The 17,916-nt window shown below is 36.0% G+C and overlaps 1 protein-coding gene across 1 annotated transcript in view; it reads right to left on the bottom strand.

Annotated features, from left to right (window-relative positions):
• Nucleotides 1–3,859: 3,859 nt before the first annotated feature.
• The window catches only part of CLGN (calmegin), a 56,813-nt gene continuing 42,756 nt past the window's right edge, over nucleotides 3,860–17,916 (bottom strand). The window contains exons 9-15 of the mRNA XM_045467105.1: nucleotides 12,583–12,696; nucleotides 12,310–12,460; nucleotides 9,574–9,789; nucleotides 8,151–8,276; nucleotides 7,767–7,926; nucleotides 6,588–6,688; nucleotides 3,860–4,405 (exon numbers count right to left, since the gene is read on the bottom strand). Coding sequence (XP_045323061.1) covers nucleotides 4,325–4,405; nucleotides 6,588–6,688; nucleotides 7,767–7,926; nucleotides 8,151–8,276; nucleotides 9,574–9,789; nucleotides 12,310–12,460; nucleotides 12,583–12,696 — 949 coding nt within the window. The 3' untranslated portion in view covers nucleotides 3,860–4,324. The remainder of the gene's footprint in view (nucleotides 4,406–6,587; nucleotides 6,689–7,766; nucleotides 7,927–8,150; nucleotides 8,277–9,573; nucleotides 9,790–12,309; nucleotides 12,461–12,582; nucleotides 12,697–17,916) is intronic.

The following is a 17,916-nucleotide window of genomic DNA, read 5'->3' as shown; positions in this document are numbered from 1 at the left end:
ATCAAATATATGAATTTAATAAGCATGATAAATGCTATAAAAAGCCTGTCAGGGAGGTCAGGTTTGGTTGCCAAATGAATTTTGGTGTCAAACATGAAAACACTTTTGCTTTTCACAGATTTTTTTTTGACTTTTTTGAATTGTATGTGTAGCAACAAAAATTTTTGCAGAAAAGTAACCAAAATCATCTAAACATGTAACCCCCACCAGTTTATAGTGTCACATTTCTGTTCCTGTCCATTACTCTTCCGTTTGATCTAGTCGTTTTTCCAAAAGATAAATGAGAGTTGAATTATAGAATCCAAAATTAACTTTGCGGTCCAAAGCAAAGCAAAATTGATCTTAATTCTTTAGAAAGTAAAACCTTTCTTCACTTTTCCCAGTAACTGTTTTTCTCTCTTTTGAGGTAACACCCTCTAGTGGTTGTCTGCAGGTATTTCTTCAATCTGAAATTATCAAAATTACTAGCAAAGACAAAGAGATTACTTAAGATCACTTGCAAATTATGAAAGAACGGAAAATATCATTACATTCAAGTTTGTTTAAGAATCCTAAGAGAGACGGGGCACCTGGGTGGCTCAGTTGGTTAAGCACCCGACTTTGGCTCAGGTCATGATCTCACGGTTTGTGATTTGAGCCCCACGTAGGGCTCTGTGCTGACAGCTCAGAGTCTGGAGCCTGCTTCAGATTCTGTGTCTCCCGCTCTCTCTCCCCCACCTGCACTCACACTCTGTCTCTCCCTCAAAAATGAATAAACATTAAAAAAAAAATCAGAAGAATGACTTAACTGACTCTTAGCTACTCTATCTGAAAAACAATACTATAGTTTATTTCTCTTTAAATCATAGAGATTCATGGCATTTAAACCCAAATTTACCATAACAGGAACTATATACTGGCCTTAGGATCTAATTTACCTTATAATGGAGGTGGATGCTGATGGGTGGTGACAAATAAAGAACATTACAATTAATGTATAATGTATTTAACTTGTTTTAGATTCTATATGCAACTCATTGATGGCTTACTAAATGTTTAGTCTAAGTTATTAAAACTTGAGAATATTCCCAAATTTCACAGAGAATGTAAAATATATTCAGTTAACAAGCACCACCTATGTGGGAAGATACTACGGTAGGTTAAAAGACCCAGTCATCCTACTGCCCATCTTTCTCCAAAACTATACCATGACTCTTCCATGCATATATATTTCCAGAGACAAACTCCAAATGCATTCTCAAATACATTTCCTCTCCCATCGGCCTACCACATCTGACATGTTGAATTAAGGATTTTATCTCCTAAACTCTTCCACACAATGGAAATCCATGGGAGGTAAAATTTGGGATGATAATATTAAAGTTAATGTAGAAATGCTATTATTCATTTACATAAGAGATACGAGTAGTTTTCTGATATCAGCCATGTGACAGTTCATCCCTAAATCCTACTATAGGCACGAATGAAGAGAATGAAAAAAGTTTAGATGCCTAAAGTATAATATACTTATGTTTTAACTTTCTAAATAGTTTTCGTTGAATACAAAACTATCTTTGGATTCATGTTCTAAATTTCTAAGATACGTTAAATTCACTGCTAGGGGTTAAATTGTAACACGTAAACAGTTCCATCCTGTGTCTCTTGCAAATGTGTCCTGACTCTTCAAAAGGCTACTAATTCAAGTAATACGTGTCTTCCTAGAGAAATGATCAATGGAGTCAAAGTTATCTTACAAAGATATTCAAGTGGGTTGCCTGGGTGGCTTAGTCTGTTAAGGGTCCAACTTTGGCTCAGGTCATGATCTCGCAGTTCATGAGTTCAAGCCCCACACTGGGCTCTGTGCTGACAGCTCAGGGCCTGGAGCCTGCTTCACATTCTGTGTCTCCCTCTCTCTGCCCCTACCCCGTTCCCACTGTGTCCCTCTCTCCCTCAAAATAAATAAACGTTAAAAAAACTTTTAAGGGGCGCCTGGGTGGCGTAGTCGGTTAAGCGTCCGACTTCAGCCAGGTCACGATCTCGCAGTCCGTGAGTTCGAGCCCCGCGTCGGGCTCTGGGCTGATGGCTCAGAGCCTGGAGCCTGTTTCCGATTCTGTGTCTCCCTCTCTCTCTGCCCCTCCCCCGTTCATGCTCTGTCTCTCTCTGTCCCAAAAATAAATAAACGTTGAAAAAAAAAAAAAAAAACTTTTAAAAAAAGTATTCAAGGAAAAGGAATCTATTTTAGCCTGGTCAAGTTAAAAAGCCTCTAAAAAGGCCAACTAAAATAAAGAAAAGCAAAATACACTTATTTTTCTTTATTAGAGAAAAGGATAAAATTTAAGTCATTTTTAAACAAAGATTAGGATGGTAAAAGGAAAAAAGCCATCTTGTTATTAAGGAAGACTCAATGCTTTGTCTACTGCATGGATCTGGTACACGTTGGTACGGGTTTAAGTTTTGGTTAAACCTATCAGCCATGATACATCCACGGAGGGTACAGCCACAGGAAGTAGCAGTGAGCTGGCAAAACTGGTTGCTCAGATGTTAGCACTGCAAGCTCATGGGGTTTAACCAAACACTGAAGTTAAAATGAATCTGCAACCAAGAAAGTAAAAAAAAAAAAAAAAAAAAAAGCTTTAATCAATATTTAGAAATAAATGTTCACATACAAGACACTTGTTAGGCTAGAAGGTTTCCATAAACTTACGGAAGGATTTATGTCCTGAAGTAGCGGTTTACTTTTGGAAACATTCTCTAGAATCACTCAGTGTGTCTAGTTCATTTGGACATTCCAAATACAAAGTAAGAAAGGGAGTCCTTGCCAGGTTTTTTTGTATAAAGTTCAGGTAGTATTAAATAAATACAAAATATGGTTAACTATGTATTAATATTTTCTACCATCAAATTATGAAAGTCAGTACACAGCAAAGAGAATAAAGCACCTATTTTCACTCTCTAAAATAAGGAGTGAATAGTATTACTGGCTGTTTGGCTTAATTTTAGTAAAAAAGAGAAGTAAGACACTCACTTTACTTATACATACGCTCTATACTACTGGGGAGCAGGCTGTATGGGAACTTAGCTGGGGCTTGCCCAAGAATGGGGGTGTATATGTCCATGAAGAAATCCAAAATACTCCCCAACTAGTGTGATATTACTGAACTAGTTCCCTAGATAGCTAGCATTAAAGTGGTTCTGTGGTCTCAAAGATTCAGATCCTCTTCCAAAGGGCCTAACCTGTTCCCCAAACATAAAAAGTTCTTAAAATATTTTAAATGGAATGGCACAGCTCCCCTATGATGCACTTCTGTGATTTCTGATAACTACTTTAAAAAGAGGAGCAATATCTACTATCTACCTTAGAGACGGCTTTGAAGCCAGATGATAGAACAGACTTAAAATGGATTTGAATTTTAGGAAAAAAGCAAGATAAAAATACAAAGCATGATAATTGATATTAGAATTTCTTAATGACAAGAAAAAAGAAAATAATTTCAAGCCCCCCCCCCTCAATAATTTTCCTATTCAAGAGGGTACAATTTAAAGAAGAAAAAATGTTTAAATTTTCTTTTCAAGAGCGATGTATGCATAAGCAATCTTCTGAGCAGGGTAAAAGCCATTCTGGCATAAAACAATTATAAAAGCTGAAAAAACATCTGTACACCATTTTATTTTGATGAAGCTATTATCTTTGTATTCAGATGTAAAATACGATGCACTATTAGCCAGTGATTCTATGAATGACACTTAGACATTTGTTTTGTTGGCTCATCAACAAAACACCTCTTTAACGGAATCTATAATTTAAGCAAACAATGGACCATAACTATAATTTGACACAACTAGGCAAATGGGGGCCACATACGACACTTTCAGTTGTTGATAGAATCAAACAAGCATGCAGAAACTTTATTGCGTTTAGCTCTGTACAACAGAACACACTCTCGTTTTCGTTGTACAACTGCCGGTTATATTGTCGTTGAGCTGTTTTGAGAGGAAATTCCAATAACTGATTTTCCAATAGCCGTGAAGCTGCTGCATATTATTTTGCTCTGTACAAACCAAAACTTCTTTCTCCAAACTATTCAAACTCTGTAACGTCTAATGACATTATTCTCTTAAATCTGATATACAACGTGCCACTCTTTTTTATTCTAAATTCAAAGACCAGGTAACTTCAAAGTTTTTTTTTTTTTTTTCTCCTGAAAAGAAAGACTAAAATAAATGTCTGAAAGAATAACATTGCTAGGTATTAGAAAAATGTGCAGGTGACTCAAGTTCAGATATGGCACACTGATTTTAGAATGCCAAATATCTCGCTCACGAATTAAAAATACTTGAATTTAGTTTATTCCTTTCGCACTCTTCTTTTGCGTACTGACTTCACTGGCCCATCTCCAGATCCTGTGCTCTCATCTGCTTCCTTCATCTGGAGAAAGAATTATGCAAATGTTTATTTTCATACAATGGGTAACTAGTAGATAGTAGTAAATATTTCTTATTCTTTAAAATGTAACAATCAAACGCTACCTTATATGTGTTCTTTAATTCATGAAGCTGATCAAAAATGTGTACATAAATTAATGTGTTTTGTTCATCTTTTGGCATGATTACATTTTAGAATAACTCTGCTTAACAAATATGCATCTGACAAGAAATACTGCTAACAACTCTACTCATGATTTTATTTTATCATTTAGAATTTAATCTCAGTGTCATAGTTAACTAAAGGTTGTATGACATTTTCATTGTGGGATAGTCAACACTAACTTCATCACAATAGTTCCATAAGTAATGAATTGCTGAGCTGGATTTATAGAGACTTTTTCAGAACTTCTGGCATACAGTACTTTGAGAAAAATTAGGAGGCGGAAAAGGAAACATCAGATTTATAATTTGGGGTTTTTCTTTCCTTATCCTTCCAGAACAAGCATTCATACATGAATTAAACTTGTGTAACAAAATAAAATAATGAAGGGGGCGCCAGGGTGGCTCAGTTGGTTAAGCATCTGACTTCAGCTCAGGTCACGATCTCATAGTCTGTGAGTTTCAGCCCTGCATTGGATGATCTCGAGCCCTACTTCACATGAGCCCTGCTTCTCTCTCTCTCTCTCTCTGCCCCTTGTGGGATTCTCTTTCTCTCTCCCTCTCTCTCTCTGCCTCTCACTCATTTGCCCCCCCTTCTCAAAAAAAAAAAAAAAAAAAAAAATGAAGGTATTATATGGTGTTATACAAAACACTACTTTTCAAGGTCATACTATATAAAAAGTTGGCTAATTTTAGCTCACTGACATAAAAGAAGAGTAAAAGACAAAGACAGAATTCAGTTTTTTTTTGTTTTGTTTTGTTTTTCTAAAAGCGAGAGAGCAAGCAGGGGAGGGGCAGAGAGAGAAGGAGAGAGAGAATCCTAACCAAGCTCCACACCCAGCATGGAGCCCAACGTGGGACTCGATCCCACAACCGTAAGATTGTGACCTGAGCCAAAATCAAAAGCCAGATGCTTAACCGACTGAGCCGCCCAGGTGCCCCAAGATATTTTTAAAGGTGCACAAAATATTTTGTGAAGCAAAATATAACTAGACACATATTCAAATGAATGAGTGCAAGTATTATTATTAAGAGAGTGACAGGGGAAACAATGACTATTTAAAATCCTATCCTGGAGGAAATTATCTTCACCCAGCTTCCTCTAGATACAGATATTCAGACTAAGGTTCCCCTAAAACCTCATGAGGCAATGAAGACCAGTCACCAAGTATATATACTGAATAAGCTTTAGAAAACAGATAATGATGAAACAAGTTTGAGAGATTTTTTCAAACTCACAAAATAGAAACTTTATGTCATCCCATGTAGTAGACCAGGCAAAACTGTGCTTTTACCCTACCAGCACTGAGTAATGAGGGTGGTGAGGACGGTGACTGGGGTAAGATCACGTAGCTCCTAAGGGCTAGCAAATAGAGAAAATAGGCCTTTGGTACATGCTGGGCAAAAAGAGAAAGCTCTGGTTCTGACTCATATCCTGGATGGTTTTGGATTCCATAACTGCCTAAAAAGAGGCACTGTGGAAAGTTCTGTTATATATCAGGATACAAAAAGGGGTAGACGGATCAAATTAATGGGAAAACTAGTTTATTAAAGCTTTGAAAAAAAACAAACAAACCACCGTATCAGGCAGATAGTACTCAACTACCCAATGAATATTACAAAATGTGACAATAAATTATTCAGACAAAAAGAATGTTTTTACAATAGGTGTTAAAGAAAACTGTCTTATAATGAACAGAATTACCTTTTAAATATTCAAGTGGTCTGTTTATAATCATTTTCAACAGAATACTTTAATGATAAAGTCATAATATTTTACAGACGCAGCTCTCTGGATTTTGTAAACCCCACACTTTATGCTGTTTCTTATCAGGGGTTAAGATGATTAAATTATTTTCTTGCCTTCTTTATGGATACATTTTAAAAACAATATGGAGGCTCCTATGAAACCTGGGAGAAACACGGAAAAAATTCTCCACAAACCAGACTGCTTCTACTAAAATAGTTTATGGATAACAATCATACATAAAAAATGGTTTATCTTCCATTAAAGAGCTCCTTACCTCATCCTCTGATCCAGATTTATTTGATTTATTACCTTCTTCTTGTCCTTCAATGATTTCGATTTCTTCTTCACTCTTTTCCTCAGGTTCACCTTCCTCTTCTAGAATATAGATTTTTATTACAGACAAAGACTTGAATTAGAATTTTGCTACTGAGAAGTATTGAATGTAGTAAGGGGGATTTATTTAGATTCCAATATTTAAAAGCAATTTCTACTATTAGAAATTTCTAAAAATTAATGCAAATACTCATTATTTTACCATATTTTATAAATAAATCATCATATTTGAGGGAAGGGACAGGCTTAAGAAATTCTTAAGCATTTAGTTTACATGTAATATGAAAAGCAAATGTATCTGTGTGTATGTGTATATATATGGACACACATTGTCATATATATAATATATGTAAATACACATGTGTGTGTATTTTTTTGAAAGTACGATTTTTAAGTCAACTCTTTCATCAACTCTTAAGTTAAAAACAGTGCTCAAGGCATAATTTAAGTTGTAGGGGGCTCAATCTGGAACCTGACTTGGGACACCTGGCAAATATCAATAGTTTTATTTCTACCTAGATGAGTGAAAGAAAGTCTCAGTGGAGATCCACCAAAAAGCCTCAGTTCTTCAGTTCTAACATCTTTAGGAGTTTAGTGTAGGGTGGGAAGGAGACATATAATTCAGCAATCCTTCTGGGACATTAAATTACTCATTCTGTATGATAGACTATCTGATAGACGACAGCCACTGAAAGACTTGCTATTGAATTTGTTTCCGCAATCACCTGCCTTAAACCTAGTCCTCTCCTTCAGAGGTTGTGCTCTCTGTACCTCCCATCTCATCTATGTTCTTGGAGGTAAGAAAAGTCCCTGCAAAAAGCTAGGACACACTGGATCCAGGCTCCCAAGCAACTGAAAGATAGCTAAATCTCTTTCTTCTTAGAGAACAAAAACTGTTAAGCAGATGGCTATCAGGGTGCAAACCCAGGCCAGGGGCCATCACTCCTCTCTGCCCCAGGCATGCACCTTCTGGGGATTCAGAAGGTACATATTTGACAATAAGCAAGTGCAACAGCTATTGTTTACTAGATAATCTGCTCTTTTTACAAGCTTTGCCGTGGGGGTGGGGGGGGGGGTGGGAGGGAAGGACTCCTGTTATAACTCTGTATCATTATCCTACCTTTTTCAAGACTTTCACCATCACTTTGCTTTTTTTCTTCTCCCAAGTCGACTGGTTTCTCCAGGATGGCTTTCTTTTCCTTCACTTCTTGCTCTAGTGCTCCCTTTGTTTGTGGTTTACATATGTCAGTTTTTTTATACTCTGACTCTTCATATGTTTTCTGTAGTAGTTTAACAGAAGCTATTTTTAGTGAAAGCAAAGCCCTATTTTTTAAAAAGTTTTTTTTTTTTTTTTGCAATAACTGATATTAAACATAGTGAACACAGTAAAAACTTACAGGAAATTTATTTAGCTTATTACTCTTAAGAAATCACTTGCTCAATTCATAGAACTCCTACATACTAAGAGATTTATTTTAAGTGGAAGGAAATTCAATTTCTTTACCTTGACTTTTCTTGGCCAACAAAATAAAGCAATTAATGCTACTGGAAGCCCTGCCGTCACAAGATAAATGAGCCAAAGCCATGGGCGCTCTTCGGCAGCTAACATTAACTGTTTAAATACACCAGGCTATAGAAGAAATAGGCATAAACATGAAATTCAGATTTTATGAACATTCATTAGGAAATACAATCTATTAAAAAACAACTTACTTTATGTAGGTGTTTCATATTAAGGAGTGATGAACTTCTAAGCGAAAAATACTTTATTTTCCCATCTTATGCACTGTATAATTTAAACTCTATTAGCATGTATCACTGTTTGAAACTTTGTAGTAGAAGATATGTTACTACGTAGGTAGAAATTACTAACCAGCAAGAATTATGACAATTTTATTTTTTAGTAAACTTCAGGATAGAACTACTCTCTATGGATGTATTCTCTTTCATTTAGAAGTATATAATGGTTTGATAACTCTTTATTTATTTATTTATTTATGAGAGAGAGAGAGAGAGAGAGAGAGAGAGAGAGAGCGAGGGAGAGACACAGAGAGAGGGAGACACAGAATCCGAAGCAGTCTCTGCGTTGTCCATGCAGAGCCCAACGCAGGGCTCAAACCCACACTGTGAGATCATGTCCTGAGCCAAAATCAAGAGTTGGATGCTTAACCAACTGAGCCACCAGGTGCCCCTCATTCTTTACTTTTAAAGAACTTATTAATAAGATCAACCTGGGAATTACTGCGTTTTCTTTTTTATTAACAAATTTCATACACAAGGAAATTGTTTCTCTTATTAAAATAAAATATAAATTCATTAAAAGCTTTAGTTAAGAAAGTTTCAAAGTGAAAATCTCTTTACCTACTCTTTTGATGGCTTTTGCTAATGTCCAAAGAAACCAAACGTGAGGTACTTTTCTTTACAGTAATTGATTTTAAAGATAAATTCTCCAAGATGCATTGTGTTGAAATACTTAGCTTAATGTTTCTAAATAGTGTTAAGATTTGGGTAAAAAATACTGGAACACAATTTAATAATAATAAATTTTAAAGTTCCCTGTACTCCTCTAAGTGAAAAGTAGTTACAATGAATAAAGAATAATATTTAGATTACTGTTACTACTTAGGCCTTGAATTGATAAGGTGACAAAGATATTAAGTAGTCTCCTTATAAATAGCAAGTAAGCAATTAAATCACATTATGCTATCATAATTTAATGAATGAAAAATGTACACACATACAGTTCATTATATAGTTCCTGATGAAGTTATAATATAGTAAAGCTAAGTATTTTACCTACATAAAATTATTTAAGTATATTTCTTTGGCATTTACTAGTGACTACATATTTATTTACCTTTTAGGGCCATTTGTATAACCTATAACCAGGGCGAAGTCTTATTATTATTCTATGGTAAATACTGTACCTCATTAGCATTTGCTATCATTATTTTCACTCCCCAACCATCTGCAGCCCAGCGATCTGCTATTTCCTTTTCTGAACAGATAATAAAATTATCAAAGTAGATATTAGAGGTCATAGACCAAAGCTCTAAACCAAGAGCATGGAAAGAAGTCAGAAGAAATGGATGATCATCCTCAAAATAATCTGGGTTAGGAATTTTTCGAGGACTCCAGATTCCCTGGAAGAAAAAATAATTAAAGACATTTTCAAATAAAACAATGTCATTATAAATGCTATTCAAGAAGTTGTTGCTGTTGAATGAAATCAGCAGTACTATTTGGAGAAAAAAGAAAATCTTATCTGATGTTAATTCATCAGCAAGTCATTGGAAAGAAAAACTTTTCTTCTCATTCTGTACACAATATTCCCTATGAATAAAACTGACTTTAAACTCCAAAAATGGCAAAGTGTAAATCCAACACACAAAGAAACTTGAGTAATTAAATTTCACAAGTGATACCATTTTAGACAATATTTTTTACCTTTAGCAAAGTTATTAAAAGCAAGAAGTCATTAAAATTGCCCAAATCAGAGAGATTACTGTATGCTAAATATGAAGCCATTCCTTTAACATATACCAATGATGGGTATGGATATGTTTTTCTGCACCTCAGAAAAAAATTCAACATAAAAGTTCCATTAAATCTTAAATGATTAAACTCAGCCAAATCAAAAAAATTCAACAATATGATTACTGACTCACTCACTCTTCTATCATGTATATCTATTCTGCACCAGGCACTATGCCAGATACTAGGGATAGAGTGATGATCAAGAGAGACATGGTTCCTCTATTATTACATTTAAAGTAGTGAAAGAGACAGACATTTAAAAAGTTACCAAAATAAGCATTCTGTGATAAATGCTATGGAAAAAACCTCACAGGAAACAATTAGAATATACAATTGCCTATGTATAATAAATGTTAGAAAATGTCAATGAATAATTAGATAAAACTACAGGGTTAAATGCATAACATAGAGATTCGACCCCAAAATCCAGGTACACTCAAAAGACATCTGATATTATTGAAAAAAAGCCAAAGTTTAATAACACCAGAAAATAAGGAGCACATCATTTAAGCACAGGCATCAATTACTAAAATGTACAATGTGAGGTCTCCTGATCAGAACTCATTTCTTATATTTAATTCTAAACTGGAACTTGGTTCCAGAGTGATCATCGGTTAACAGAGAAAAATATAGTATGAAGTGACTGATGTTTATTTCTTAATATTATTCCTCCAGAAAATTACATAAAGAATATTTTACTTTTCTTTTTTAAAGTAGACTATGCCCAACGTGGGGCTTGTACTTATGTGACCCCAACAGTCACATGCTCTATACACTGAGCTGGCCAGGGCCCCAAGAATACTTTACTTTTTTTTTTTTTTTTTTTAATTTTTTTTTTCAACGTTTATTTATTTTTGGGACAGAGAGAGACAGAGCATGAACGGGGGAGGGGCAGAGAGAGAGGGAGACACAGAATCGGAAACAGGCTCCAGGCTCTGAGCCATCAGCCCAGAGCCCGACGCGGGGCTCGAACTCACGGACTGCGAGATCGTGACCTGGCTGAAGTCGGATGCTTAACCGACTGCGCCACCCAGGCGCCCCTTTTTTTTTTTTTTTAATGCAGACTTAGACTAAGTAGGTTTGAGACCTGAAATTCTGCATTTCTTTTTGTTTGTTTATTTATTTAGAAGTTTATTTATTGTGTGTGAGAGAGAGAGAGAGAACGAGTAGGGGAGGGGCAGAGAGAGAGGGAGAGAAAAAGAATCCCAAGTAGGCTCTGCACTGTCCGTGCACAGCCTGATGCGGGGCTCAAACTCATGAACCCATGAGATCATGACCTGAGCTGAAATCAAGAGTTAGACGCTTGACCCACTGAGCCACCCAGGCACCCCAAAGTTTATTTATTTTGAGAGAGAGAGAGTATGAGCAGGAGAGGGGCAGAGCAGTTCTAAGCAGTCTCCATGCCCTTAGCACAGAGCCCCACACGGGGCTCGATCCCACAAACCATGGGAGATGGACCCCAGCTGAAATCAAGAGTCAGATTCCCAAATGACTGAGCCACCTAGGCGCCCCAAGAGTACTCTACTTTTTTAAATAAATTAGGGGCACCTGGGTGACTCAGTTAAGCATCTGACTTCAGCTCAGGTCATGATCTCACCGTTCATGAGTTCGAGCCCCGTGTCCGTCTCTGTGCTGACAGCTCAGAGCCTAGAACCTGCTTCAGAGTCTGTGTCTCCCTCTCTGTCTGCCCCTCCCCTGCTCACACTCTGTCTCTTTCTCAAAACATAAATAAACATTAAAAAATGTTTTAAATAAATTAGTTGGAGTCTATTTTCTTTTACTTTTTTTTTTTTTTTTAAGTTTCTTTATTCTGTGGGAGAGTGAGAGAGAGAGTGACTGTGCACATACTGGGGAGGGACAGAGAGCGAGGGAGAGAGAGAATCCCAAGCAGGTTCTGTGCTGTCAGTGCAGAGCCCCATGTGGGGCTTGAACTCATGAACCTTGAGATAATGACCTGAACTGAAACAAAAGCCGGACACTTAACCAACTGAGTGCCACCCAGGCACCCCTCCTTTGGCTTAAGATAGCTAAAGTATACTATTACAAATCAAATTTCTAAAAGTTAACACAGTAACTTTCACAGCATTTTAAACTTTACTATGGAAATGGAAGAAGTGGGTTATTACCTGGTAGTTAGGATTATCTATCATTGGAGGTCTCCACACTCCTTTGTATTTGGGGTTATCTATCATGGGAGGTGTCCACTCACCACACCCAATTTGACATGCTGGATTAGAAATACGAGGTGCCTCCCATTCTCCATCCATGTCTTCATTCCTTAGGAAATTAGAACAAAGCAAATATAGTAACCTCACGTCTCTCCTGTCAGTCAGTCAGTAACAAAAAGCAAGTAAGAAATGGATGAAATTGACAGCTGAGGATGAAGAGTGTTTGTTTACCAGTCATCAGGTTTCTCAGCATTAGGATCTGGAATAAATTTTGGTTCATCATCAAGCCAGCCATCAGGCTTCACAGCACTTAAATCTTCTATTTGGGCAGGTTCACTTTCATCCCTGAAAATACAGTATTTTGTGTCAAGTATTACTTATTCAAAAAGTTTAAAAATGCATGTTACAGAAGTCAGAAGATACCAAAAGGTATTTCCTACCCTTCTGTCTTTGTGTCTACTATCTCCCCCATTTCTCATCCACCAAAATCTTCTGCTAACTTGTTACTTTCTTGTGTATATATTCCCTGTTATGCCCCATGCATACACACACATAGGTATATACTGGGTTTCTTTACGCAAATGATAGCATTCTATACAGAGTATGTTTTTGTTTACTTAAAAACTCATCAATTCATCAACAAACACATATTGGAAGCCTACTATGTGCCAAGACTGCTCTGTGAGCCCTGTTTTATATAATATGTATCTGCTTCATTCTTAACTGTTGTACAGTTTTCTAATTTGTGGCTATACCATAATTTATTTAGACTAACTACTCTTGAGGGACATTTAGTATTTCTAAACATTTAGTATTACAAATAATTCTATAATGAATATCCTGGAATATATTAGAAATTAACATGAAATTAGCTGTCTGAATTGAAAATATTTTTTCCTGTTTCTCATGTATTTTTTGATATAGTTTATGATAGGTGTTTTTTTGGTTATACTCAATTCATTTTCTGTAGTTGAAATTTATTAATATTTTCTTTTATGATTCTTAAATTTTATGTCATATTAGGAAAGGTCTTCCTTACTCTAATATTATTCTTTTTAAAACTCTCCATATTTAATTCTATTACTTTTATATTTTCATTAAAAATTATACTTAGAAAACAAATTCTCAAGTATATAAACATAATCATAGTAAGTACTGAATAAAACTACTAGTTTTATTTTCATCTTTATAGAAAAGTACAAATTTTAAACAAGAGGTTACATGTAATTTTTCAAACAGATCTATGTAACAAAATAAACTCAAATAATCAACTCTCTATACGTAAAGACTTATACTTGCCTGCTATCAGTTTTGAGTCTCTCAGGGCTCAGAGTAACTAGAATTTAAAATTTAAGGGAGCATTTCCTTTATCAGTTTATAAAACAAATTCTAACATGCATCACCAATCAGAAAGAGCTTATTAGTAGCAGTTTCTTTCATTTCAGGGCAAACTTACTTCCCAGGCTTACTCTTTATAGGTAAAGAAATATGAAACAATGGAAGAAAATCCACATGGAGGGAGGTACTCCTACCATTTCTGAAAGTATGAATTCATGAAAATTATGCATTAATAGTGACTTTTTATTAATTAAAAAAAGCCATACTGTTATTTCTTCCTTGTAGAAGTTACTTCCCTATGATACTATTTGCTTGAATGCAAAGACATTTTTATGATTAAATCAGGATCTCTCTTTATCTACAAGAGAATTAACAAGGAAACACTTTTGGTTATCCAGGAGCAACACTCAATTTCTGAGTCAGTAGTAACCCCAATGTTTACACACAAGAGCTTGAAGAAATGGAGTCGACACTTTCTAAAATGAAGCAGAGAGAGAGAAATTGGCTTAAAAAAGTGAACAGACACTCAGTGATCTGTGAGACAACATAAAGCAGTCTTACATTTACTTGGTGTCCCAAAAAAAGAGATGGAGAGGCACATATAAATATTTACAGAAATAAAGGCGAGGAGGTGCCTGGATGGCTCAGTCAGTTGGTGAGTGGCCCACTCCTGATTTTGGCTCAGGTCATGATCCCAGGGTCATGGGATTGAGCCCTGCATTGGGCCCCCTGCACTGTGTGTGGAGCCTGCTTAGGATTCTCTCTCCCTCGGCCCCATTCCCCCACTTGGCCGCACTCTCTCACTCTAAAAGTGAAATGGAAAAAATACTGAAAAAAAAATGAGGACAAATATTATCCAAAGTTGATACAAACTATACAGTCACATTCCAAAAAGCTGGAAAGCAAGGCAAGCATACACATACATACACACACACACACACACACACACACACACAACCACACCACAACACTATCTAATTGTTGAAAACTAGTAACAATAAATCTTAACACCAAACAGAAAAAAAAAATTACATATTAGTAAAGGAGAAAAAGGATGAGAATAACAACTGACTTCTCATTGGAAACAACGCAAGCCTCAAGACAACTCAAGAAATGACTTTAAAAATAATTATCAACCTATAATGGTGAAAACACCTTTCAAAAATTAAGGAAAATAGGGGTACCTGGGTGGCTCAGTTGGCTAAGAGTCCCACTTTCGGCTCAGGTCATAATCTCACAGTTCGTGAGCTTAAGCCCTACTTGGGGCTCTGCGCTGACAGCTCAGAGCCTGGAGCCTGCTTTGGATTCTGTGTCTCCCTCTCTCTCTGTCCCTCCCCTGCTCGTGCTCTCTCTCTCCCTCTCTCTCTCTCTCTCTCTCTCTCTCTCTCTCTCTCAAAAATAAATAAACATTTTAAAAAATTAAGGAAAATAAAGACATTTTCAGATACTTAAAAGTTGAGAGGATTCAATGACAGCAGACATGTACCACAATACATTGAGAGAATTTTTATCAGGCAGAAGAAAAATAGTAACAGATGAAAATGTGCATCGACACAAAAAGAGTATCCTAAGTGGTAACTATGTGGGTAAATAAAACAACTTTTCCCCTAATAACTGTCTGACTAAAATATACTGAGTGAAGAATAAATGTGTGTGGCCTTCATAGAATAGACATAAATGTATGATAATAGCACAAAGAATGGAGGAGAAAATGACAAGACCCTGAAAAGATTAACTTAGACATAAAGTGATATAATATTAGTTGAGAGTAGACTGAAGTCAGTTAGAAATGCAAAATTCTGTAAACCCTAGAGCAACCACTAAAACAATAAACCACAGAGGAAAAGGCAATATGCCAACAGGAAAGAAAGAATACAAGACTAAAAATAAAATAAAACAAAATAACTCAATCTGAAAGAAGTCAGGAAAAATATTTTATAAAGTACCACAGAATATATGGGACAAACAACACAAGTGGCAAGAAAACAAGTATGTTTCCATCCAGTCATATTAATAATTACATTAAGTGTAGACAATTTAAAACACTCCAATTAAAACACACAAACCACATATAGGTTGCCTACAAGAAAATGACTTTAAAAATAAAGGCATATATAGGTTAAACAAAGGAAAATAATATTCAATGGAAATATGATTTAAAAGAAACCAGAAGTGTTTGTTGACTTAGTATGAGACTAAGTAGACATCAAGACAAGAGTATTACAAGCGTTTATAAAGAAGGATATTATTCTATAATAAAAAAACGGTTAGTTCCTCAAGAGGTCATGAAGTACTACGAATAGAAGTAGTGACAGATCTTCAAATACATGAAGCAAAACCAACAGAACTCAAAGGGGATACCAATCCATCAAAGATTTTTAAAACTCTTCTCTCAGTAAGAGAATAGACTGAAAACCAGTAAATATGTAGACGCTTTCAACAACCCTGATGCAATTGACATTTGTAAATTTTCTGACCACAGAATTAAAAATTTGGAGTCAAAATGAAAGTCGTATCTGGAAAATCCATAAATAATTGCCAACAAAGCAACACATTTAAAAACACATGGATTAAAGAAAAAAATCACTAATGAAATTAGAAAACGGTATGAACTGAATGTTCTTGTAAGTGACATATATTTGTAAAACACACTTAAAGCAGTGTTTAGAGAAAATTTACAGCTGCTTCTGTCAGAAAAGATTTTCTAAATAAGGCCAAAAAAAAAAAAAATGAAGCAAATTAAGTCCAAAGTAAGAAGAAGGAAACAACAAAATTTAACAAAGGTCAATAGAGGGAAAAAAAAAACACAAAAGCCAGTTCTTCAAAAACGTCAATAAAATCGATAAACCTGTAGCTAGATTCATCAAGAAAAAACACAAATTACCATATTATAAGTAAAATAAAAGTTATCAGCATAGATCATTATAGACATTAATGATGGTAAGAGGTGCTGGCACAATTAGACATCCTTATTTTTAAAAATTGATCTTGATTTAGATCTCACACTACATACAATTAACTTAGAACAGAGTTTTAGTCAAAATTATTTGTCTAGGAAAAAAAAAGCAAATCTTTGTGGCATTCATTTCAGCAAAGATTTCTTAGGTAAGACAATCAAATCATGAATCATCAAAGACAAATATCTCACTGTTCCCGAGTTCAAGCCCTGTGTTGGGCTCTGTGCTGACAGCTCAGAGCCTGGAGCCAATTTCAAGTTCTATGTCTACCTCTCTCTCTCTGCCCCTCCCCTGCTTGTACTCTTTCTCTCAAAAATAAATAAACATTAAAAAAAAATTTAAGAATCCAGCAAATATAAAAAGGGCAACACTTGCTGACCAAGTGGACTGTAAGTTTAGTCTAGTATTGAAAATCAATCAATATAATTCACCATACTAAGCAAATAAAAGAGGGGCACCTGGGTGGCTCAGTTCAGTGTCTGACTCTTGATTTTGGTTCAGGTCATGATCTCACTGTCGCAGGATCGAGCCCTACGCTGGGCTCCACGTGGAGCATGGAGCCTGCTTAACATTCTCTCTTACCCTGTCCCCCTCTTACTTTCTTTCTCTAAAATGTTTAAAAAAAGAAGAAAAGAGAAAACCCACATGGTCATCTCAATGCATGCACAAAAGTCCTTTACAAAATCCAACACCCAATCATGGAAAAAAACAAAACTCTTAGTAAACTAAGAAAAGAACTTTTAAAAATCATACTTAGTGGGGCACCTGGGTTGCTTAATCAGTTAAGCATCTGACTTCAGCTTAGGTCATGATCTTGAGGTTTCTGAGTTCAAGCCCTGTGTTGGGCTTGTGCTGACAGCTCAGAACCTGGAGCCTGCTTTATATTCTGTGTCTCCCTCTCTCTCTGCCCCTCTTCCACTCACACTGTTTCTCTCTCTCTCTCTCTCTCTCTCTCAAAAATAAATAGTAAAACCATACTTAATATTTACACCTTTGTGTAGTTCCCTCCTAAATGTACCAGGCAGAGTTAGTCTTGTGACAAACAGAATACAGCTGAAGTGATGACACGTCACTTCTGAGATTGGGTTATAAAAAGATGTTACAAGCCCTGTGGCTGTGCTCTCTCCCCCTCTGGGGTCACTCCCTCTGGGGAGGGGGGGCATCAGCCACGTCACGAGCACACTAAGGAGAGGCCCAAGTGGCAAGGCACTGAAACTTCTTGACAACAGCCACGTTAGCCAGTTAAAAAGCAAAGCAGATCCTCCAGTAG

Source organism: Leopardus geoffroyi, chromosome B1 (assembly GCF_018350155.1).
Source record: "Leopardus geoffroyi isolate Oge1 chromosome B1, O.geoffroyi_Oge1_pat1.0, whole genome shotgun sequence".
Lineage (NCBI taxonomy): Eukaryota > Metazoa > Chordata > Mammalia > Carnivora > Felidae > Leopardus > Leopardus geoffroyi.
This window is presented reverse-complemented; position numbering and strand designations above follow the sequence as displayed.